Below are 12,525 nucleotides of genomic sequence, written 5' to 3'. Positions count from 1 at the left end.
TGGAGGATGGGAAAGGCAGCGGAGCACAACAGACACTAGTATGGCAATATGTAAATCAATGGATGTGTAACTGATGTGATTCTGCAATCTGTGTATGGGGTGAAGGTGGGAGTTCATAACCCACTTGAATCAAAGTGTGGAATACGATATGTCAAGAAATTTGTAATGTTTTGAACAACCAACAATAAAAAATTAAAAAATAAATAAATAAATAAATTTATCTTAAAAAAAATTCTCTCTCTCTCTTAAAAAAAAAAAATTTAAAAAAAAGAAAAACAAAATACTCAGCTGCTTACAGATTGTCTCTTATTGTCATTATTTTCCATACTATTTACCCAATTCTTCACATAAAAGAGAACATAAGTCAACAACTTAATGCAAAAAGACAGAACAAATTCAGGTGCTCAGATGGCATTATTTTATAAGCTGATCTGAAAGGCCAGGAAAGGTACACATGAAATGAACCAACACTAACTATTCTCTACCTTATCCGACTGCGGGTCGTGGGGGTCACAGATGCTGTGGGAGAAGAGGACAGGGACAGCTGTGGTGACGTCGTTCCCATAGCCATAAGAGAGGCTGGTGATGCTCCCTCAGGTGCAGAAATGTCCCGTTTCATTTCTTCACTACTTCTTCGAGATACTGAGTACGAGAAACAGTAATTAAGCATATTAGAGCAAAAACATTTTAGATTGTATTCTTGAGATTTTTGCTTTGAAGAGTCCAAAAAGAACAGATACTACTTTATCTTATTGATTTTTTAAATTTTTTATTAAAAAAAATCTGTGAAAAGTATTGTAGTTGAAATATGTATGGAATCCCATTTTCCCTGGACAAGAAGTATCTTACCATTGCTCTACTAAGCAAGTATCATAGTGAGTACTATATATAGTCAGCTTAATTACAAATATAACTAAAAAACCAGAGCAATACTTGCAACTACTCAATCCTGCCCAATACCCAGGATGTATGAAAATCAATACATTCTTTCTGAACTTAGCCAAAAACACTATTAAGGGGACAGAAAGGAAAAATGCTTGTTTATAAGACTATATGTAATTCTAGGTCAGGCCCAATTTAAAAAAAAAAAAAATCAATGAGACAAACAGAAAATCAAAAGGTATTGAGTCAATTACTGAGAAATGGCCACAATCTTCTGAAAAGTCCTATTTTGAGAGTCTGACATAGCAAGGCACTGCACCTTGTTAGAATTATGAAAGTTCTGGGGATTGTTAAGTGGAAGCAGCCCTTTGGCTTCTGATACAGCTGCAACAAAAGCCACTGTCTACCAGGGTGGCACTGGGCACAACACTGGCACTGCTGGATGCTGAGGATATCAGGCTGAGCACAGTGACGAGTGAAGCACCCAAGTCCCTGACCTCAGACAGTCCTCTTTAACCTCAGAAGAGGATGGGGCCACAAGAGCCATTAACTGTAACATTCCTGAGCTAATTTTAATGCAAGCAATGTTATATAACAGTAATATTTTCCTCACTATTTGTAAAAACTGTCCTTCTTTTATTATATAACACTTTTATTGATGATTTTAAGATAACGACAGTAGCATATAATTCTGCATTAATAAAGCTATCCCCTTAAACATCCGAAGGGGACAGATGCTTTCTTACTATTATATGATTTTAGAATAAAATGCTTATATATTACTCATTTTCCCCCAGCTCTTTTTATGTCTTAAACCAGTAGTTTCTTTTAAGTGGTATGCTAGGAAACCGAAAGAGAAAACCTCTCAAAATTTTCCATAAAATAGAGAAAACAGATTGTGAAAGAATCTGAAGAATTCTGTTATAAGAAAAACATACAGAAAAAGGCCTTGGGATAGTAATATTAGCTGATCGCAGAACTTTCCTACTAGTTTAACAACTTAGCTATGGTGTAATGAGAACTATACAAAGTCCTGATCCACATGTCATATTAAGAGGGAGGGAGGGGCTGTGACTCAGTGGTAAAGCACCTGCCTCGCACATATGAGGTACTGGGTTCCATCCTCAGCACCACATAAAGAAAATAAATAAAGTAAGATATTGTGTCCATCTACAACTAAAAAAAATATTTAAAAAAAAAAAAAAAGAGGGAGGGAGGGAAGAAGGAAGCTGTACAAAGCTCACTTCATATACAAGGAGGGCATTAACTGTACTGAGACAGAGTTATAGGAATTTCTTCTTTTATGGTCCCATTTATAGTCGAGCTATTAAGTGTTAAGGCCATGAGGAAAAATAATATAAACAATTGATAAACGGGAGAGTTAGGTTCAGATGACAAATAAAGACCATCAAATTCATCATTATATGATGGTTTTACCACACTGGAAATCTTAGCTTCCAAAAAAATTTTGGTGTACTTTGCAACTCTAGCAACTCTGAATGAAGCTATATTTTCAACATGTCATCTATTATACTATTAAATACTTCTGGGGAAGTCTTTTAAAAGAAAAATCAGATAAAAGTCATTACCTGAAATAGTCTTGGCACTTTCCATGGCAGGTACTCTTGGTAGAGAAGCAGGTCGGCTGGTTGAAGATGTTCTTAATAGATGTTCTGTAAAAGGGGAAAGAGTCACAATAAATAAATCTGATGCTGAACATTGAAGTAATATAGGTATAAGGAAGAGTTTTAGTTCTCTAAAACTTGAGGTTCATTCTTCTTCCTAATCCAAAGCACTCCAACAATCTAAAATGTAGATAGGGAACATGGTAAATCACTAATTTCAATATTTTATTTCTAGGGATGAGCTCTTGATATAGATGAATGTTTCTAAGTCCTTGTCATTTACCTCTTCAATGCAATTCAACAAAAATTTAGAGATTCCCTATCAGATCTAGGTCTAAGGCACAAACTAAATAAAACCTTGCCCTATTTGCCTATGATTAGTAGGGACACTATCACCATATGTATAGCCATAGACAAGTCTGGATAGGATAATCAGAATATCAGGATGGTAACGTGCTGTCAAACCACAGAGGGAAAAGCCATTCCTTTTGTTTTTAGCAGCAGAGAAGGCTTCAAAAACATAATGGCATTAAGCTGGGCCTTATTAGTTGAGAAGGTTGGGGGACTATATTTCATCCAGATAAAAATCAGAGCAAAGGTATAAGTTAGAGAAAAAGCAAGCATCAATCAGAATCCTGAACCTTGTCAACAGTTGGTATTTATCCTTACAGGATGAACATACTATGCACAAAGTCTGACAGACAAAACAAAGTTAGCAGAACACGGAAATAGCAGAAACAGAAATCAACATTTTAAATTTAATCAAAACTTCCATTCTACAATTTTGAAACTAGGGGATTATTTCCCTAAAAATCTTAGTCTTCCAAAGAACAACACAGAAAATTAAGAACGTGAAAACAAAGATCAAAAAGACAAATAGGGGTTGGGGTTATGGCTCAGCAGTAGAGCACTCGCCCTGGGTTCGATCCTCAGCATCACATATAAATAAATAAAATAAAGTTGTTGTGTCCAACTACAACTACAAAAAATAAATATATATATTTTAAAAAGACAGATAAATTGTATGCCTGTGTACTTGGGAGACTGAGGCAGGAGGATTGCAAATTCAAGGCCAGTCTGGGCAATTTAGTGAGATCCTGTCTCAAAACAAAAAAATAAAAAGAGCTGGAGATGTAGCTTAGTGGTAGAGAGCCCTTCCGCTCGCTCACAGACAAACCAAAAACCTAGGTCATTATCCACATGGAAAGTGTGTCTAAGTTGCCTTATTCAATCTTTTCTCTTTTACTATACACTTTAAAGGCACATGATTGGGAACATGTTCACAAAATTTATTGTTGATATCTGTATCCAATGTCTAATTCTAGTTCAGTCTTTTTTTACTGCACATCTGCTAAGGATCCATCCATGTCTGTTTCATTTTGGCAGATAGTCCCTGCCATAGTCCAACAGCTAAACTTTCTAAAAATGTACTGGAAGCCCAAACAGGTTATTCTTGTGGTAGAGCTGGGGTATAGCTCAGTGGTTCAGCAGATGCTTAGCACACATGAGGCTCTGGGTTCCAATCCTAGTACACAGTCCCCCAAAACTACCTGAAACTTGCAACAGTCACAAAACAGTCTGCTGCCATTTATTTCATGAAGTATTTTCACTGAGAATCAAAGCTGCCCAAAGGCACTTGTCACAGTAAGAACACAGGACCATTTACTTCTGCAGAGAACAGGCTGGTTTCTGTCTTCATGTCAAACTGTCAGTTTAGCTCTCTTCAGGAAATAAGATTAGTGCATTACATTTTACAGTAATAGATTCTATTCTACTGCCTTATGGAACTATTCTTATCTTAATTCATTTATTAAACAAAAATCATTTGGGTGTCCACTATTTTCCAGGCACTGGACTGAGTGCAAAGGTCAGAGAAAGGAAGAAAGGAAATAAGAAACTTGCCTTCTTGAACTTAAGTCTACAGACGAAGCCAGACATCTAACAATTCATGAGGGATTTTAGGAACCCAGTGGATGACACAACTAGTCTTCAGGGAAGGTCCGGAAAGGCCTGCTCAGGAAATGACAGTGAAGTTGAAACCAAAAGGATAATTAATTGCATTTATATAGGCAAAGGAGAGCTTGGAAGGGAAAGTGTTCCCAATTTACATGTTAAGCAAGATGGTGATGTTCTGAAGCCATGGGGAAGAACAGAGCAAGGTGAGGCTGCAAAAGCAATGGAAAGTCAAGCAGGTGAACTATACGGAGTTTGGAGGAGACAATGAAGGCGGGAGACAATGAAGGTTTTATCAGGTTAGCAATGTTCTGGCTGCAGTGTATTAAAGAGGTTCATGCCAGATATTGTGTTAGATAGTACAGAAAACAGATGACAATGACTTGGACTTGGGTGACACAAGTGAAGATGTAAGGTGAACAGATTAAAGAATTCTTTAAAAAGGTAGCAACAACAGACTTGCTGTCTGAGTGGATGTGGAGGTAGGGAGGATGATGTTACTATACTAAGAAAAGATAGAAGTATTTTGGAAAATAGAGACAAACATGCTGCATTTGAGAACCTCTGAGATCTATAAGGAGAGATACGGAGTCAGCAACCAGAGCAAGAGTTCCGAAGAAAAAAGTCTGAAGTAAATGTATAATATTGGAAATTATTAGCTAATAGCTGTTGAAGAGGGAGTGTACTTGGAGACACAGGGGTCAAAGGTCACCTTGGTGAGAGCAATTGGTGGAGAAAGAAGATTAGCATGTATTGAAGACTGAGTAGCAGATGGGAAAGATGTGACAAATTGTGCAAGTGTAAGGGAGAAGGTATAACAGTGGATGACAAGAGGCAGATTTGGAGGTTGGGGGGAGACAAGGGATTGAACTCAGGGGCACCAGACCACTGAGCCACATCCCCAGCCCTACTTCGTATTTTACTCAGAGACAGGGTCTCACTGAGTTGCTTAGCACCTCACTTTTGCAGATGCTGGCTTTGAACTAGCAATTCTCCTGCCTCAGCCTCCTGAGCTGCTGGGATTATAGGTGTTTGACACCGCACCCAACTACAGATTTTTTTTTTTTAATGTAGAAAAAATGTGAACATTTTAAAATGATGATAGCAAGGAGCCTATTAAGATGGAAGATATAGAAGAAGGAAATAATCAATAATAGCATGAGCTAATAGCATCTCAGAAAGCCCAAGGGCGTAACCAGAGATATATTCTGTTTACTTCCAACAGACAGCTGGAGATAATATGAGTGGATAAGTCTGCTATTTAATTCTTATTTTAGAAATCATAGAAATAAATAGGTATTATAGTTGTACCTTCCCTGTGTGTCAAATCAAATTTATAGGCAAAATTATCAGGTTTAAAATAGGAGTCTTTGCCACATGAAGTGGCACATGCCTGTAATCCCAGCTACTCAGGAGCTAGGGCAGGAGGATCACAAACTCAAAGTCTGCCTGGACAATTTAGTGAGACTGTTAATAAAATAAAATGGCTGGGATGTAGTTCAGGGGCCCACTGCTCATGGGTTCAATCGCCAATACTCCCTGTCCCCCCAAAAGAGGTGCATTTGTCTATTTTTTAAAGTTAAACAAACATAGGAGTCTGAATATCTAACTTCTATATATAGAGGAGGAGTTCCAATTGGAACAATGGTCCTGCAGAAAACTGTAAAATCTTGAAAAACTATGAAAATCAATTGCTTAAAAGCACCAAAGAGAAACTAACAGTAGACAGAAAATGAAGGAAGTATATACATGGAAGAAGGAAAATGCAGTGGATGAGTTCACTAATTTTATTTTTTAATTTTAATCTGTTTTTTTCATAAATATAGGCTCCAGCTGAGGTCAACTGGGACAGATAATATTTGGTTAAAAGTCACAGTCTTATTACCTTGAAGAGAACATATTTTGGGAAAACCATAGCTGCTGAAAAGTTGTTGGAAAGTGAAAGTTGGAGGAACTACCAGAAAATAACAAAAAAAGAGGCCAAATTTTGTTTGTAAACTCTGCTTCAATCTCTCATTGACCTCTGAAATCCATATGTATTCATACTTCGAGGAGTTATATCAAGGGCAAAAAACTAGAGAGGTATTTCGATTACAGGAGAGAAGTTGGAGTTTTTGCTAAAATAAAAACTAATATGCTACACAGGACTGTAATATAATCAAGAATATCTATAATGTATGATTTATAATTGCCTAGGATAGAATCCAAACTTGCAAGATACTCAAAGATAAAGGAAAAAAATGATCTACACTTAAAAGACATAGAAGTCTATCTGAAGATGGCCTAAATGTAAGTATTAGCAGAAAAGAATTTAGAGCAGCTATTATAAATATGATCAAGGTTATAAAGGGAAATATGCTCCCAATGAATGAACAAGTAGGAAATTGTTAGCTGAAAGAGTTCCAAGAATACTAGATAGACTTTCCCCTGGACACAATGCAAGGGGCAGGATAAAGCTAAAATTGGACAAGACATTAAAAACAAAACAAAATAACAACAACAAATCCCTCTGGAAACCCAGTTCCCATTCTAAACATAAAATATTACTAGAAGAACTGGAAGCCTGTTCTACACCAAGGGTAATCATAACAACAACAAATCTCCAACCCAGTTTAGCTCCTGAGTAAACTACCTCAAACTCACACAGTAAAAGACCTAGCAAAAGGAAAAAAAATTCTATTCTAAGACATAAAGCCAATCTACTTTTTATGTAAGATGTCCAATTTTCAATAAAACATTGTAAAAATACAAAAAGTAAGGAAAAAAGCCATATTTTGGATATTTCCAACTCATTACTCCAAGACACAACATAATACAAAAATTAAAAAGGACTCAAATATGGCACAGATGCTGTAACTATCTGTGATAGAGCATTTAAAGTAACTAATTTATTTAAGTGTCTAATAGAAAAGGCAGAAAATATGCAAAGTCAGTTAGGATTCCCCATTTGGTTTCTCTGCCAAAATTAGACAAAACTGTGAAAACCATGTTTCTTTTTCCAGTTCTCAGCTGAAGGTAATTTTGTGCCCTCCCCCGCAATATGGAGATATTGCCCCAGCTGGGACCATGGGGATGATACTGATATCCTAATGGGTACTTACTCCCCATTGGACAGAGGCCAAGGATACTACTAAACATACTACAATGTACAAAACAACTTCCCACAACCAAGATTTGTGAAGCCCAAAATGTCAATAAGGCCAATGCTGATGAACCTTAACCTAAAGCAACCATTAACAAAAAGTTATTAAAGGATATAAATAAAGAAATAGGACAGGTCAAATAGAAGCATTTATCAAGATGGTAGATTTTAGTCCAATCATATTAACAATTCTATTAAAAGGTGAAGAGTCTAAACGCACCATTAAGACAGATTGTCAGAATAAATTAAAAAGACCCAACTATAAACTACCTATTTAAAAAAACCCAATTTAAACATAAAAACAGATAAGTTAAAAGCAAAAGGAAGGGAAAAGATATGCCATGCAAGCACCAACCAAAAGAAAGCTGGAAAAAGAGTCACAAGTCAGAGGTTAGTATCAGTATAAATAATGACAACACTCAGACTAATCAACTGCCTACAGTATTTGTTTAAGTATCACTTAAACAACAGAGATATATTCTGAGAGGTGGGTTGTTAGGCAAATTTCTTCTATTGTACAAATATGCTTACATAAACATGGATGATATAGCCTACTATGCTCCTGGGCTCTATGACACTGCTACTGTTGTACATGTGGTCTATAGTTGACTGAAGCGTCATTATGAGGTACAGGTCTGAGCTGATGAGAGGTGAAAATAACACTACACTGGTACTGGAGCAATCTCTGGCTCTTCAACCACTTCTATCAGCCAACTGAGATTACTGCTTAATATTCTATACCACGTAAGATCACTGTGCAAATGAGGACAGTAAAGACCTTTTCAACTGTTTGTATCAGCAACCTCTGCTACACAGTAGCAGATCTATGCTTTTCTGTTTAAGTCATAAATGCTAATTCACACACTATTCACAAATTACTGAGGTGACACCACTCATGACCCTAGCCATTTGATTAGTCCGTGTATAACAATGTTTCTCTGGTCTGAAACATTTTCTTGAAAATGACATACAGGCATGGTGATTTAAAAAAAAAAAAACTATCATAAAATACTTAATCAGAAAAATCAAAATTCTCTAATTAAGCAGAGCCGAGCACAGTGGTGCATGCCTGTAATTCCAGTGGCTGGGGGGAAGAGGGGGACTAAGTCAGGAGGATCACGAGTTCAAAGCCAACCACAGCAATGGCGAGGCGCTAAGCTACTCAGTGAGACCCGGTCTCTAAACAAAATACAAAACAGGACTGGGGATGTGGCTCAGTGGTCAATGAGTGCCCCTGAGTTCAATCCCCAGTACCTGTGCCCCCCACACACAAAAAAATGGGTAAGTGGAATAAGAGACAGCACCTTTTAAAATTTTAGTAATGAAGTCACTGAAACTTTGAAAGTTACAGCCTATGTAACTTTACAGACTATGTTTTTTTTTTTTTTTAAATGTACACCAAGATAAATAAGACAATCAAGGAAGAAAAGCAGTTCAAGACAGAACTCGGAATCCTACTATCTTATCACAGTACAGATAACCACAGTGCTTTTTTATGGCTAAGAATCACTTGCTAATTTTCAGTTTTGTAAGTGGTTACTTTCTCGAATCACTATTTAAGATAAAAGATCACTGTACTGACAACTTCCCAGGTAAAAATTCCCTTGCCTGCTATATTTACAATATTCCAACTAAGCCCCATGACAACATTTTAAGAAGCTGGAGTGGAGAATGAGACCAACATTAACACAAACAGCATACATCCCATGCCCCATGGCATTATCAGATAATAAAATGAGAGTCTAGAATTTCAAGGCATTTAGTCTGTCTTCGATAACTTTGCCCCACACTCATTCCCCACTCACAAAAGCCAAGGTAACAGAAATAACTAAATGGCTGTAATTTTTTTTTGCCCAGTTTCCCAAGTTTATCCTTCTAAAAATCACTCTGGGTGCTTATGAAAATGGGATTTCCAACCTCCCTTTCTTTAAAGAGTCTATAATGTGAAAGAAAACCCAGGATCCCATTATTTAAGAAGTGGCTCAGGTAAGTTTGAGAAACACTGCTGGAACCATCCCTCATAAAAATCACCCTGCTGTGGCCAACCAAGATGAGCTGGGAACACAGCAGTGAGAGTAGAAAAGGGCAATTAGGGCTGGCTACAACCAGGGCTCACAAGGTTAGTAAAGTCCTGAGTCATTTCTCATCCTCATCCTCCTCAGAGGCCAGCTGGGAGGCCAGACTTGATACTCTCTTATGTCTGAGGATTATCCAAAGCCCTCCAGATGGGGGCTTTTTCAGGTTAGTACCACACAGCTGTGGCCAAGCTAGAATCAGGGCTCCAGGGCATGGCACAGTGTTACACATACTCTCAGAGGCCATGGCATGCCTGGCTTTTGGCTCTAACCATTACTGGCATTCACTGCAGATCAAAAGGCTGATTTTAGGGGTTAGAAATATGGCTTGGTAGTGGAGCTCTTGCCTGGTACGTGTGAGGCACTGGGTTCGATCCTCAGCACCACACAAAATAAATAAAGGTATTGTGTTTATCTACAATTTAAAAAAAGTGTGTGTGTGTGTGTGTGTGTGTATCTGATTTGATTAACAAAATCAGGACTTATTTCCTTGAGGCAGAGTGGGAATGCTCTTGAGCCACTGGTTTCCACCTCTGACTTCAATACATACAGTTTTTTGAAGAGGCCCAGGACACAACTCATATGGATGCTTTCTCTGGGCTATTTGCTGGCAGCAAGCAAAAATCTGTAAAACTCAGCTGCTGAAAATCTTTTATTTGTAGATTATTATGACCCACTACTCTCAGTCATTTGTGCTACTAATTAAAAGTTCGTACATATTGCAATAAAACCAAACAGTGGATATTTACTGTGGGTTTTTGTGCTAAGCACTTTATAAGGCTTTAGCTTTTCTTTCATTCACTTATCTCACAATTGTTTATCAAGAGCCTAGGACTTTTACAGGTGTTGAGGACACTTCAGTGATCAAAACAGACAAATCCTACCACACAGAACTATGATCTAGTGGAAGGAAAGACAATAAAAGGTACAGAGCATGTGGATGTTAAAAGGGAGCAAGTGATAAAGAGAACAATCAGGGTACAGGCATGTGGAAGAAAGGTGCCATCTAGACATATTAACAACTTTACCTTTGGAATGCAGGGCCTCCCTGAGGAGGAACAACTTGATTGAAGCCTTGAAGTCAAGTTGGAAGGGACATCAAAACATTCAGGCAGCGTCCCAGCAAGAGCCAGACAAGAGCCAGGACAAGGTTTCTAAGTTAGGAGTATTCCTAACTGCCCACAGAAGCAAGGATGCCCATATGTCTAGGCAGAGTGAGTGAGAGGGAAAGAAATGAAGCCAGAAAGGCAACTGAGGACAGACTGGAGACATAAATATGACAGTATTTTAGTAGCACTTAAAGCCATGACAGAGGAGACAATAGCAAAGAGAATGTGTACAGATAAGGAATAAAAGCCTAAGACATAAGCTCTGGGCCATGCAACTATTTATAATTCAAGGAAAAAAGAGAAGTTAGCATAGGAGATGGAGAAAGAGTGGCCTGGGAGAGAGGATGAGATGTAAGGTGTGGTGTCAGGGAAACAAAAAGAATGTTCCAGAAAAGGGAGCACTCAACAGTACCAAATGCTGCTGGCAGATTAAGATAAAGAGCTGACTGGGTAATGACGGAGTGGTCACTGAAAACCTCAACATCAGCAGCATCAGTGGAGTATAAGGGTGAAAGTCTGATGACAGGGAGAAAAACTTAAACAACCTGTGAGGTAGGTGTTCCTCACTGCTTCTCATTTACAGATGAGGGTACAGCATTAAGAGGTCAAAGGCCAGGCCATGGTGAGGCCAATGATTCTGTGCTACACAAATATAAATCTTTTGAGGATCCACTGCGAGGTGGTATGTCAAGAAAGAAGAGTGTTCAGATAAAGGGGACTTGAAACCTTCTACTATCTGTCCCCTGAGCAAGAGGATTTTTTAAGGGGAGGAAAAAAAGCTCAGGTCACAATTAATCAAATGAACCAGAAGCCAATAAGCAGGGATAGAAAGCAAGACTTTTTGCAGGAAAAGGGGCAGCAGCACCATCTTGTGCTCCACTGTCTTCCAATGTGTGCATAATCAACTTATCCAAACACTCAAGACTGATAGGTATGGGGGTCCATTCAATCACCAAACTCAACTCTTTAGGCACTGGTGCTACATTGAGCTCATGGAGACAGTCCTCTCAGCTCTTTAACTGAATGTGTTTCACAATCCTGATTTCTCATTCACACTTGTTGATACCTTATAGTTTCACCCACACAGCCTAAATTTCACAACCTGGAAAATTCATGGTGCATGGATATCACTGGCCTGGAGCATGTTCGGAGAAGCTCTTGGGCCCTGAGTGACATGAACACCTGGGAGCTGCGCCAAACCCACCCCAAATGAAGTGCCATGCCTGATGTTACCTTTCCTCGGTACATGAACAAGCAGTGTGAATAAGAGAAGGAGTTCAAACTATAAAAGGAGGGAAACAGGTTCAAGTGAGCACTCTACCATAAAGATCTGTGTGAGAACAGGCAAGTCCTTTCCAACGGGCTCCAAAGAGTTGCTGAACTTAATCCTCTAAAGCCTCAGCTTCAATATGCAGCATGGAGATGGAAAATGGGCTCGGAGTGAGGCTTCCAGGATTACTCTTCATTAACCAAGTTATTTACCTTATTCAGGCCTCATTTTTAGTGCCTACTAAATAGGAATGACAATAATACACATCCCATGAAGAACTGTGAAAACAGTGCCTAGTAATAGTGTGCATTCTCCATCACCTATTATAATACAACAACGAAGTTATTGTGAAATCTGCATCTATTAATAACTCATTTCCCCCACTTCTAATAAGAAAACTTCTGATAAAAATGTATACCAGATTTGCTAATACCAAGAGCAAAAAAAAAAAAAAAAAAAAAAAAAAAAA

The 12,525-nt window shown here is 38.1% G+C and overlaps 1 protein-coding gene across 1 annotated transcript in view; it reads right to left on the bottom strand.

Annotated features, from left to right (window-relative positions):
• Specc1l (sperm antigen with calponin homology and coiled-coil domains 1 like) overlaps positions 1-12,525 on the bottom strand; it is a 147,747-nt gene that overhangs the window by 50,543 nt on the left and 84,679 nt on the right. The window contains exons 10-11 of the mRNA XM_048784893.1: positions 2,472-2,649; positions 486-642 (exon numbers count right to left, since the gene is read on the bottom strand). Of these exons, the coding sequence (XP_048640850.1) occupies positions 486-642; positions 2,472-2,649 (335 nt within the window). The remainder of the gene's footprint in view (positions 1-485; positions 643-2,471; positions 2,650-12,525) is intronic.

Source organism: Marmota marmota, unplaced genomic scaffold (assembly GCF_001458135.2).
Source record: "Marmota marmota marmota unplaced genomic scaffold, marMar, whole genome shotgun sequence".
Lineage (NCBI taxonomy): Eukaryota > Metazoa > Chordata > Mammalia > Rodentia > Sciuridae > Marmota > Marmota marmota.
This window is presented reverse-complemented; position numbering and strand designations above follow the sequence as displayed.